The sequence below is a fragment of the Ictalurus furcatus genome, chromosome 9, assembly GCF_023375685.1.
Source record: "Ictalurus furcatus strain D&B chromosome 9, Billie_1.0, whole genome shotgun sequence".
NCBI classification, from domain to species: domain Eukaryota; kingdom Metazoa; phylum Chordata; class Actinopteri; order Siluriformes; family Ictaluridae; genus Ictalurus; species Ictalurus furcatus.
The window spans coordinates 5,055,554-5,068,898 of NC_071263.1; the positions used below are offsets into that span (position 1 = coordinate 5,055,554).

At 38.1% G+C, this 13,345-nt stretch overlaps 1 protein-coding gene across 1 annotated transcript; it reads right to left on the reverse strand.

Moving 5' to 3' along the window:
* Positions 1-1,439: 1,439 nt before the first annotated feature.
* LOC128612664 (protein delta homolog 1) lies at positions 1,440-4,835 on the reverse strand. Its single transcript, XM_053632998.1, has 5 exons — positions 4,105-4,835; positions 3,804-3,864; positions 3,281-3,411; positions 2,984-3,125; positions 1,440-2,485 (listed from the first exon to the last, which is right to left on the reverse strand). Exons 1-5 carry the CDS (start codon positions 4,160-4,162, stop codon positions 1,735-1,737), a joined length of 1,143 nt encoding a protein of 380 aa, XP_053488973.1. The 5' UTR covers positions 4,163-4,835; the 3' UTR covers positions 1,440-1,734.
* Positions 4,836-13,345: the final 8,510 nt, after the last annotated feature.

Sequence of the window (13,345 nt, forward strand, 5' to 3'; positions counted from 1 at the left end):
TTTTAAAAGCATCATTTATCTTCAGTATAAAGTCTTAACTAAATATCTATTCCTCACATCTAAGATAGAGTATTGCACCACATTACACATTGCATTGCAAAATACATCATTTAAAAGCTATTTCTTTGACATAGGTTTAGTCTACTATCTAGTTAAAACTTTTATTTCATCTCATCGGTTTATTTCCATTCATTTCCTTCTGTCTTTACTAGGGGGAAAAGAGGAGAAGGGTTTTTTTTGTAAGCGTTCTGTGTCTGAGCGAGTGCTGAGTGTAACTCCATGTCTGAGCATCCTGCCCTGATTATTCTGTGTGAAGCTGTGTATTTTTAGCGAACAAATAGCTGTTTTCAATGCTTTTCTCCATGGTGCATGAATAAACAATGTCATTTCTTAGCGTAGTGTGTGCGGTTATTTATTCCCCATAACAAATGTTTCAAACTTTCTTTTTCTATACAAATACATAGATTTATCTCTTTGTCCATGTTGGAAGTCTTTCTCTTTTTGTTTTTTGATTTTTATATATATATATATATATATATATATATATATATATATATATATATATATATATATATATATAAATTATTATTTATATATATAATCAGCTTACTAAGACCATTATAATTTAGTTTACAATATTCTTGATTAAAAAGAAGTGTTTAAAAGAAGATCTGCAGTCATGATTAAACGTTGCTCGGCATCTTCTCAACCCGCTTCATAAGCTTCACCCAGGAAGCTTTTCTTAATAATGATAATGAGTCTTTATTGGGCACATATACATTACAGCACAGTGAAATTCTTTTTCCTTCACATATCAAAGCATGTTAGGAGGTTGGGGTCAGAGCGCAGGGTCAGCCATGATACAGTGCCCCTAGAGCAGAGAGGGTTAAGGGCCTTGCTCAAGGACCCAACAGTGGCAGCTTGGCAGTGTTGGGGTTTGAACTGCTGACCTTCCGATCAGTCACACAGAGCCTTAACTGTCAAGCCACCACTACCTAACGGTTCCAGATAAACCAAACACTTGTTGGATGCTTCTCCTGAATTTAAAGTAAAAACTACTTATTTTAAGTAAATACTACAGATCTTATTTTCATTCAGAAATAAATGTGTATATAATATGTCTTTACTATGTAAACTTGTCTTAAAATGTTTTTAATTCAATGAAAAATATGTCAAATTTTGTGTTTCCAGAAATTTTGACAGGTAGTGTACATATCAGCACAGTTTATTTCAGTGGATGCTTGGTTTTATCTCAGAACAACTCCCATTCAACATTTTACTGTGGTTTTCAATTTCTGTAATGAGGTGTATAACTACATTATGCTGTACTAAGATGCTTGTTTCAAACTGTCTTTGTACTCATACCAGTACAAATCCTGTGTTTTAATACAGAGATCCGAGTTTGCGTTTTTTTGTTTTTGTTTTTTTTGTTTACTATTCAGATGTGGTATTGTATCGCTAACCAAATTTGCAAAAATATGACATCTTGAAATGTTAAGACTAATATGAAGAGCTGTTTTTTTTTACACAGAGCTACACATGAGCTATTGTAATTATTGTGTGTAACCATAATGTATAATCTACAAAAATCTACTCCTAGCCCCTGAAATAAATATTTTCTTAAATATTTCCAAATAAGACCCAATACCCAAATATTCATATTCAACAACCAAACAAGTAACAATAGTTTGATGCTCACAAAACCAAAAGAACAAGTGTCTGGTGGTCCAGCTGTTATATGGTTGTGTAGTGTTTCCCATAATTGGTCAGCTTAATTTTCTCAGGTAGGATGATATGTACAGAGTGCTCCTTGTCACTGGCCTTTAGGAGGAAGTTTCTCTGTTTGCGCATAAGTTTGCTATACTTCGCATTTGCCAGCCACGTCTCACAGCGATTGATATAGATGATGCTTGTGGTACCCAAGACCACCAAGCAGGTGAGCAGACCCAAAACTGCGAAGCAGATCACCTGGCTGCGTGTGACCAGTGGACTGGAGGCATCCGCTGACTTTTTCATGGTGATCTTTAGGAACTCGTGCTCAGGGTGTCTCAACAGCTTGTTGAAAGGATGAGCAGGGAGGCTAAATTGCTGGGGAGGATGGCCTAGGTTTGGTGGTTTAAACTTGGCTTTCGGTTTGAACTCATGGATGTGATAGTCACACAAAGGTCCTGTTACGCCGGGTGGACAGATACATCGAGTTCCACTGCTGGTCTCAATTAAACAGGTACCCCCATTGTTACAGGCACTGTCAGAGCATAAAGCCAAGCTGATGTTGCAGATAGGACCAGAGAAAGCAGGAGGACAAGTGCAGGTGTAGACTAGTCCACGATCAGTGCATGTGCCGCCGTTTAGACATGGGCTGGACTCACAAGCGTCAACATCAATCTCGCAGAAATCTCCAGTGAATCCAGGAGTACACAGGCAAGATGAGTGACTGTCAAATCCGTTACTATCCACACAGGTTCCACCATTCTGACATGGAGAACTGAAAATAAAAACAGGGAATTAAAAAAAAAAAAAGGGAAAATTAAAATAAAAAAATATATATGATTTTGTATTGATCTCCTCCATATTATGGCACAGCTCAAAACACTTGATTTGTGTGAATGGCTAGTTGATACCATGTATGAAAAAAAAAAAAAAAACAGATGATTCCTCAAAAAAAAAAAAAAAACCTCAAATCATTTTGATATCACAGGTCGATTCTTATTTGATTATTTTTAATTAATACATACTCAGAAAAGCCGTTAAATGCTTGATCAATATCATCAGTTCCATACTGTACATTGTTCAATTATATCAGGGTTTTCTTTTGTGCATTATTGTTGTGAATTTGCTTGTTGTCGAATCAGTACTTCCTTTTGGGAAGCAATGGACCAATTACTACTAACACAATAACTATAGTGACTAGTGATAGAAATATTTATACGATCACCACAAATTGGTCTTTCACTTTTTCAGTGTTGAATAAGAACAGTGTTACCCATTCATTAGACACTGTCCTTTCTTCAGTTGGCAATGTTTGCCTGTGTATCCAGGAGGACAGATACAGAGATATCCACCCTCTTCTTTTTCAATGCAGGTTGAATTGCCAGAACAAGGCTTTGATGAACACAGATGGCCGTCTAGAGACAAAATAAATCCTTCGTCATAGGATTTATCGCATATATTCCTTAGTCACTGCTTTCCACTAATTATCATGCTTAGCCAAGGTCATACTATGCATAATTGCTGAAGCAAGTCTAGAGGTCCAGAGACTGATGATCAACAGCTGTCTCACCTTGGTCACATTGACTGCCTACCCATCCCTGCTCGCATGTACACTGCCAAGCGTTTTCACATGTTCCATGAACACAACCGGGGAGAGGAATGCACTGCTCACATGTTGCACCCTTCCAGCCAGGGTTGCACCTTGGAAAAGAAATATATATTTTTTTATTATTATTTGACTGACAATATCTAGTGTCATTCTATATTATATAACTCAGTTGCATAAACCTCTGCAATTGTTTTCCTCATTTTCTCAGAGACACTCTTAAGAAATTACACATCTATATATACATACATACATATATACATACATATATATATATATATATATATATATATATATATATATATATATATATATATATATATATAATACATATGGGCTAAAGTTTTATTTTGGCCAAGTTTGTGAAGTTAAACATATAGTTAACATATGCATTTTCCGTTTGTTCTACAGTTACTGTTGCCATGCATCATAAAATGTTAGGAAGCTAAAAATAGCACGTGAAAAATACATATATGCCTCAACATACCTGCACACTCCACTGTCACAAACCCCATTGGCAAGATTGCACCCAGATTCACATTCTGCAGCTATACAGAAATGCATTACAATAAAATCAAATTTAAAAAAAGAAGGTTAACTAACATTAATTGTGAACGATTCAATGTCGTCTAAATGTGTTTATTCTCTGTGATCACTGCACGTTTTGCACGCGCGCTATCAATAGTCTTTTCAGGTAAATCCATACAACTGTTTGCATGGATAATATTTGTATTTGAAGATGTCTAATGAATGCACAAAACAAAAAATTAGGCGGGGTGGACGTTTACCTTTGCCAATTGCAGCAAAGCCGAGTAGAATTGAGCATAAAATCGCACACATATGCATCTTCGGGTTTGGGTTTTAAGTGCTCGTGCTCCTGACGCACATCTCAAATTACGCAAAGTTCACAGCACGACTGTAATAATGCACTTCCCAGTGCTTTCTTCTTCTCGTTCCGTCCAAAACTGCACACGCTCCGAATCAACAAAGTAACACCTATAGCGTCAGCCACAAAAGTAGATCAGAAATCATCCACAGCACTAATATGCACAATAAAAGAGATGTGTTTAATCTCGTCGCTCCTGCGACTTGTGAGACTGAGATTATAATATAGTTTTCTTTTCGAAGCAGCAAGAAATCCATCAAGCACACACGCACAGTGCTGTTTGAATCCACACACACACACACACACACACACACACACACACACACACACACACACACACACACACTAGCCCATTCAAAATGGGCTCCTCCCTGCTGAGACTCGAATGGACCAGTACAGAAAAGCAGATAAAGGTACATTCAGGTACCTCCTCAGTGACCAGTGCCAGGTTGGTTCCAAGCCCTTGCAAAGCTTTACCTTCTTTGAGAAAAAGTCCAAATCTAAAAATTAAATAATCTGTATTGCTGTTCAGCAAAAGGGAACAATCCAAGGGTTTGGGTTTATACAGTCTCCTCCGAAACTATTGTAACGGCAAGGCAAATTCATTTCTTTTTGCTCTAGACTGAAGACATTTGTGTTTGAGATCAAAAGATGAATATGAGGAGAGGGTTTAGAATTTCAGCTTTTATATCCTGGTATTTATGTGTTAAATGACATAGAACATAGCACATTTTGTATCAGATTACCCAATTTGGAACATGTGACTGACAGGTGTTTCTTGTTACCCAGGTGTTTCTTAATACAGGGGTTCCCAAACTTTTCCAGGGCAAGGCCCCCCAAATCGCATTAACATTTGACCGAGGCCCCCCTTTTGCAAGATGTCTTTAAAACACATTAAAAATACAGACTTCTGAATATACCCCCCCTTTTTTTTTTATTAATAATTACATCTTACATCTTTACATTACATTACATTAGGAACTGATTGTGTGGGTGTGTGGTTGTCTGAGAGTGAGAATTTATTTTTCACACCAAATTGTTGAGGCCCCCCGGGCGCTCCCTGGCGACCCCAACTTTGAAAACCACTGTCCTAATAGATTGATTGTTTAAATAATAAATAGCTCTAAAAATCTACTCTTGGTTTTAGCTTTCAGTTTCACAAGTGAAGACTGCAGTTGTTGTTAAAAAGAATAAGCCAACACGAAGATCAGAGAGCTGTCTATGGGAGAAAAGCAAGCCATTTTGAAACTGAGAAAAAAGGGAATATCAATCGGAGGCATTGCACAAACATTGGGCGTAGCTAGTAGAACAATTTGGAATATCCTGATAAAGAACGATGTCACTGGTGTACTGAGCGACAGACAACGAATGGGTTGGTCAAGGAAAACAACAACAGTTGATGGCAGAAACACTGTGGGAGCTGTGAAGGACCATTCCCCCCCCCCCCCCCCCCCAAAAAAAAAAAAAAAACAACATTCAGTGACATCACCAACAACCTCCAAAGGGCAGGAGTGAAGGTATCACAATCCACCATTTCAAGAAGACTTTGAGAACAGAAATATAGAGGCCATACCACAAGATTCAAACCAGAATCAGAAAGCCAGATTGGAATTCACAAAGAAATACAGAGATGAGCCACAAGGGTTCTGGAACCACGATTAACCTTATGCAAAGTGATGGAAAGGCCAATGTGTGGAGAAAGAAAGGATCTGCTCATGATCCAAAACATACAGTCTCATCTGTGAAACATGGTGGAGGTAGTGTCATGGCTTGGGCTTGCATGGCTGCTTCTGAAACATTCTCACTAATCTTTATTGTTGATGTAAGTCATGATGGTAGCAGCAGAATGAATTCAGAAGTTTACAGGAACATTGTGTCTGCCAATTTACAGAGAAATGCATCTGAATTAATTGGGAGGAATTTTATCATGCAGCAAGACAATGATACGAAACATTGTTCCAATTTATAGAGAACTTCATTCAAATGAATTGGGAGGAATTTTATCTTTTATCATGCAGCAAGACAATGATCCAAAACACACTGCCAACTCAACAACTCCACAACAAGGGAGAAACCTCCTGAAACAAACAACAAATGAAAAAGGCTGCGGTAAAAGCCTGGAAAAGAAGAATCCACAAAAGAAGAATCCAACAATTTGGGGATGTCAGTGAGTCGTAGGTTTGATGCAGTTATTGCAAGCAAATATTATGTGTTAATTACTTTAATTTACTTCAAGACTTATCTGTTCCTATACATTTGCTTGAGTAAAAAGTGGGTGGTCTGATACAAAAGGTTCTACATTTTATGTTGTTTTACACATCTCGATGTAAATACCAGGAAACAAAATCTGAAAAATCCAAAACTCTTGTCTCATATCCATCTTTTGATCTGAAACCCAAATGTCTTTGGGGTATAGCACAAACAAATGAATAGGCCTCACCGTTCCAATAGTTTCTGAGAGGACTGAAAATTTACAGTATTTGTTTTACAGCAAAATACTGTTTTATTATGTTTTCAGGATTGTACTGTAAACAATTAGGCAATTATAGCAGTGCAGTGGTTTATAATAAATGCAGTGCATAGTGGGATATGTAATGCTTCGGCAGGGGAGGGGCTGGGAAAAAAAATACTCCTTGTGTTGACATCTGCAAATTACTGGATCATTTTTGTGCCCATTATTTTAGCGACTATTTGAACCCGTTTTATGCTTTATATATATATATATATATATATATATATATATATATATATATATATATATATATATATATATATATATATATATACATAAAACCTTAACCTTCTGTTCAGTTCTATCCTGCCTTATTTGTAGGCTACATTTACATTTATTCATTTAGCAGACGCTTTTATCCAAAGCAACTTACAAATGAAAAAATACAAGCAAAGCGATATATCAAGCGGAGAACAATACAAGTAGTGCTACCATACAAGATCCTTTAATTGAGTTCCAGAAGAAGCAAAGTGCGCAGAGTAGACATGCAAGTTCCAGAGTAATTATTTATTTATTTTTTTAATTTTATGGGTTGGTTAGGTGTTCACGGAAGAGGTGGGTCTTTAGCTGTTTTTTGAAGATGGTGAGAGATTCTGCGGTCCGTATTGAGTTTGGAGGTTCATTCCACCACTGAGGAACAGTTAGTTTGAATGTTCTTGAAAGGGACCTTGAGCCACGCTGAGTAGGAACTACTAAGTGTCGGTCGTTGATTGATCGCAGATTGCATGAGGGAACGTAAGCCTTCAGGAGAGAGTTGAGGTAGGAGGGTGCTGTTCCAGACAAGGTCTTGTACGCGAGCATCAAGGCTTTGAATTTGATATGGGCGGCTACAGGAAGCCAGTAGAGGGAGATGAAGAGGTGTGTGACGTCGGTTCTCTTGGGCTGGTTGAAGACGAGGTGTGCTGCTGCGTTCTGAATCATTTGAAGGGGTTTGATGGAGCTGGCTGGGAGGCCCGAGAGTAGTGAGTTGCAGTAGTCCAGTTTTGAGATAACAAGAGCCTGGACTAGTATCTGTGTAGCCTGTTTGGTGAGGTAGGGTCTGATTTTCTTGATGTTGTACAGGATGAACCTACAGGACCGTGCAGTTGTTGAGATGTGGTCTGTAAAGGTCAAGCTGTCATCGAGAATCACCCCAAGGTTCCTGGCCGTCCTGGTTGGCTTGATTGTCGTTGAGCCGAGCTGTACAGTGAGGTTGTGGTTGATTGACGGACAGGCTGGGATGATGAGAAGCTCAGATTTTGCCAGGTTGAGCTTAAGGTGGTGTTCCCTCATCCAGACCGAGGTGTCCGACAGGCAAGCAGAGATACGTGCAGAAACGGATGGCTCGTCAGGCTGGAAGGACAAATAGAGCTGGGTGTCATCAGCATAGCAATGATATGAGAAGCCATGAGACTCAATCACCTGCCCTAGAGATGTAGTGTAGATAGAAAAGAGGAGTGGAGCCAGAACTGACCCCTGTGGAACGCCAGTTGTGAGTTGCTGAGTTTCAGAAATACCTCCCCTCCATGATATCTTGAAGGATTTGTCTGAGAGAAAGGATTCCACCCAGCACAGAACCGTTCCGGTGATGCCCAGTTTGGAGAGAGTTGACAGGGGGATCTGATGGTTCACAGTGTTGAAAGCAGCAGAGTGGTCGAGTAGGATGTAGCTTACAGTACGAAGGCTACTGGATTATGTGTTATTTTATACTATGTAAGGTTTTACAGCACTTTACCATGAATATGTTTTACAAGTGTTTACTGTAAATTTTACAATACATTATTGGCTACCCTTCTGCCAGTAAACTACTGCAAAATTTACAAGTCTAAGACAACATCAGTGTGCTGTTCCAGTAGACATGCAGCCGAATAGAGTGTACACACAAGACAGTATAAATACACATCTGTTACACAAAACAACATGGTCCACATGTAGTACATTAACATCATAATCTACATATAATCGGCTATATCAGCCAACACTGTCATGCAGTGAAACTTTTAGACTGAGAAGCTGACGAACTAACTCATCATTTCACAATTAATTATTCATAGATTCATGATTATTCATTTAAGGTTATTTCTATATTCTTCATTCGTAACTAAAACAAGTCTCCTATAGGTATTTTATGTGACTGATTATGTACTGTAAGCTACAATTAAAAAGTACTGTAAGGTACAATTAAACATTGTTACACATATGGCATATACAAGTTCCACACTGAACTTGAAAAGAATTTCTATGATAGCAAGGGAAATTATTTTAAGGCAAGTCACTTGGAGAGTCTAGCAGTTTCTTTCAAAGTCTCAATTTCCTTGTAATGATCGGACCTATATGCAGAGTGTTGGCGATCAGTTGGTCGTACCATATGTGAAACCAGAGCCATGCTTCAAGTACATAAGTCTATTTGTAATGTATTTATAAAACCAATGGAAGCTGGCCAATGTATAGTACAGTGAGGTCTAATAAAGCATAATGTACAATAAAAGGCACACTATAAAAGGTGCACAACCCAAAACACAGTAAAAGATAACACACACAGCAAAAAAAAAAATATATATATATATATATATATATATATATATATATATATATATATATATATATATATTTCAAAGGCCTATACACTATGAATATCTGAGTGCCATAATTATTACACTTCAATATCATTTTTGCAAAATAAATGCATTATTACTTGTGTAAAAATTTTTTTTTTAAATAAAGGCATTTTAATAGTTGCAAGTAGATGAGCCATAATTTGTAATCTTGCCAAAAAGGCAGACAGATGTAGCTTGGCAGAAGATGGCAGTGTGCATCATTTATCTAGTCCCTGTAGCTGTTTGAAAATGTCAGCTTTTCATTTGTCATATTAAAGGAGAGGCATCAGCCATTGATTTGCTGTCCTTTGATCTCATTTGCGATCTGTCCTTTCGTGCAGCCTTCCCCCACTCCTAAGGATGCTCCAGACTTGATAGGGAGCTATGAGAAGCTGCTTTATGTCTTTGAGTGATGGCCAAAAAAACAAGGGGGAAATAAACAAGCTAGTGGGGAGCGATGGTAGCTTGTCAGCTCAAGGTTAAATCTTCATCATATGTAATTACAGCTCCAACTCCGAGGCACCAGTAATATTGTTAAGGTCTATTACAGGGTAATCTTGTTTATGAATCAGCAGTGTTTAATTCAAGTTGCATGAGCTCTTGCCAGAGCTGCTGTCAAAAATTTCTAAACTGGCAATTCTTGCAGTGACTCAGTAGGTAAAGATAGCTATATTAATTTATCTATATTAATTGGAAATTTAAACTCTCATTTGAAAAGATGTTTTCCAGTCACATTTAACTTTGGTTTAGGGAATTGTATTACTGTGAGCACAACACCTAAGGCCGAAGTTGTGCTTAAGGAATCATTATTTATTATATTATGCCAGTGGGGAACACATTGGTATAATTAAATTTGTTTTGTTTTTTTAATATTCTACTAAAGATGTACAGTTTCACCGGGCCTATTAAAGTCTTTGACAGAAAACAATGGAGATGTAATTCTATGAATTTTCTAAAACAACAAATGGTTAATTTATGACAAAATACCTCAATTAAACAATGTTTTTCTAGAAAATATGTCACACATTTGCTAACAGAGTAAAATCTAACTTCTCAGGCTTACCTGCATTAAAATGTAAAAACAATAGAGCAGCTGGTTCAATCAGGCCTGCTTTTTTTCACTGGACTCTGTTATGTCACTCAAATTTAAACAGTCTAAAATCTGTGAATAGAGTCTTTATGGAAGGATTTTAATAGCTTTTAAACTACCTTTCATATACAGAACGATCAGCCATAACATTCAAACCACCTACCTAATAGTGTGTACCAAGACGTTCCTTTAAGTCCTATTAGTTGTGAGGTGGGGCCTCCATGGAGTGGGGCCTCCATCGGTTTTTTTTATCCAACACATACCACAGATGCTAAATCAGATTGAGATCTGGGGAATTTGGCGGCTAAGTCAACACCTTGAACTCTTTGTCATGTTCCTCATACCATCCCTGAACAATTTTTGCAGTGTGGCATGGTGCATTATCCTGCTGAAAGAGACCTCTGCCGTTAGGGAATACCATTGCCATGAAGGGGTGTACAGTACTTGGTCTGCAACAATGTTTAGGTAGGTGGTACAGTGCATCCGGAAAGTATTCACAGCGCTTCACTTATTCCACATTTTGTTATGTTACAGACTTATTCCAAAATGGATTAAATTCATTATTTTCCTCAAAATTCTACAAACAATACCCCATAATGACAACGTGAAAGAAAGACAACTACTTTAATGTTGTCATTATGGGGTATTGTTTGTAGAATTTTGAGGAAAATAATGAATTTAATCCATTTTGGAATAAGGCTGTAACATAACAAAATGTGGAATAAGTGAAGCGCTGTGAATACTTTCCGGATGAACTGTACATGTCAAAGTAACATCCATATAAAGGCCAGGATCCAACAGAACAGTGAATATTCCCAGCAGAACATTACCCAAAGCATCACACTGCCTCCACCGGCATGCCTTCTTCCCATACTACATCCTAATGCCATCTCTTGTCCCAGGTAAGTGACGCACACGCACCCAGCTATCCACATTATGTAAAAGAAAATGTGATTCATCAGACCAGGCCACCTTCTTCCATTGCTCCATGGTTCAGTTCTGATGCTCACGTGCCCATTGTAGGCGTTTTGGCGGTGGACAGGGATCAGCATGGGCATTCTGACCGGTCTGTAGCTATGCAGCCCCATACAGAGCAAGCTGTGATGCACTGTGTGTTCTGACACCTTTCTATCATAGCCAGCATTAACATTTTCCACAATTGGTGCTACAATAGCTTTTCTGTGGAATCAGACCAGACGGGCTAGCCTTCACTCCCCACATGCACCAATGAGCCTTGGGCGCCCATGTCCCTGTCGCCGGTTCACCAGTTGTCCTTCCTTGGACCACTTTTGGTAGGTACTAACCACTGCATACCGGGAACACCCCACAATACCTGTTGTTTTAGAGAAGGTCTGACCCAGTCGTCCAGCCATCACAATCTGGCCCTTGTCAAAGTCACTCAGATCCTTACACTTGCCCATTTTTCCTGCTTTCAACACATCAACTTTGAGAGCTGACTGTTCATTTGCTGCCTAATATATCCCACCTCTTGACAGGTGCCATTGTAACGAGATAATCAATGTTATTCACTTCACCTGTCAGTGGTTTTAATGTTATGGCTGAAGAGTGCATCAATGAAACCGTTTTCATGACTACTAAATATTGAAACTACCTTTGTGGTAGAATCAATAAAATTGCTTCCAATATGGCACAGTGAAAGGGGGAAACATTGATGTCTCACAGCTCCGTTGTCCCCAGTTTGATCCTGACCTGAGCTCAGGTTACTGTCTATGTGGAATTTTGCATGTTCACCCCCAAGCTACACCAAATTGCCCCTAGTGTGTATGTGGGCATGGTACCCTACAATTGACTGGAATACTACCTAGGGTCTATTGCTGCCAATGTAACCCTGCTGTGCATTTTTGCTCCTTATTTTGCCCTTGTAGCTTTCAGTATACTCCCTCTTCTAGCTCAGGCAAGGAACGCATGCTAGCAATTCAAAAAGATTCTGTGTCTTCTGGATGTTGTGAAATTAAGCAGTAAGGACTTTCAGACTCATGTTGAGCTCCTCTTTCAATTAATTGAGTGGCGCCTCTAATTCTATTATTTGAATCCTCTGGCATCCTAAAAGAGAGATGTTTTGAATTCTCAACTGAGACTTCGCTCTCCTTGATAATTTTTCTACAACTAACCCCTGCTTATGGAGCTCTTGGATGTGCTCCTGGCTTTGATTCTGAAGAGTGTATAAACAGATATATGAGGGGTGGAAGGATGAAATTACGGCGCTTGACAATGCTGCACAAATGTTTTCAATGGTTTTTAAAAATGCCTGAAGCATCCATGATAATGCATCATCTTACAGTGAGAAACAAGTGCAAGGCATTTATTTAAAAAAATAAGAAGTCCACACTTTACTTCTGACCAATACAAAGTGCAGACAACTAAGCCTCCTTCCCTATATGTTAAATAAACATCTACTTATACAAAGCATCACCATAACAATGACTATATGCTTTTCTTTGTTCAATGACAGCACATTTTCTTAATCCATGTATTATTAGACTTAGATTATATGTAGCTTCTGCCATACAAGTCCATAATACTATAGAAATGATAACGAGTGTCTTAATATAAACGGATCTTATGAATTACTGACAGAGATGTGCTGTTATAGACGATTAATCTACACTTTCAGATTTGGTAATTCAGTGGTATCAAGCTTAATAAGAAACAGGTGACTCTACTGGGGAGACATGGCCAGTGGTTAGTAGACTTGGGGAGAAGGGTTAAACTGGGATTTAACACCCAGACTCCTCAAATCATCTTTAGGCAGCTATTGATTCTGTTATCTTCTTTCCAGGATTTGTTTTTTTATCAGCATATCTTTACATTAAAGCTAAAATTCAGGATTTTCTTAATCTTCTTAACATTAAGTTGTTCTTATGTAATATTTCTTCTATAAAAATGTATTTTCTGTATTTCCGTTTGGTGATAATTCAGGATAAAAAAACGTTCACTGTGCCTA

Coding starts and splice junctions, on each gene's coding strand:
- LOC128612664 (XM_053632998.1), bottom strand. CDS start 4,162: ATGCATATGTGTGCGATTTTATGCTCAATTCTACTCGGCTTTGCTGCA. Junction 3,865..4,104: donor CTTTGCTGCAATTGGCAAAG/GTAAACGTCCAC, acceptor ATTTCTGTATAG/CTGCAGAATGTGAATCTGGG. Junction 3,412..3,803: donor TGTGACAGTGGAGTGTGCAG/GTATGTTGAGGC, acceptor TTCTTTTCCAAG/GTGCAACCCTGGCTGGAAGG.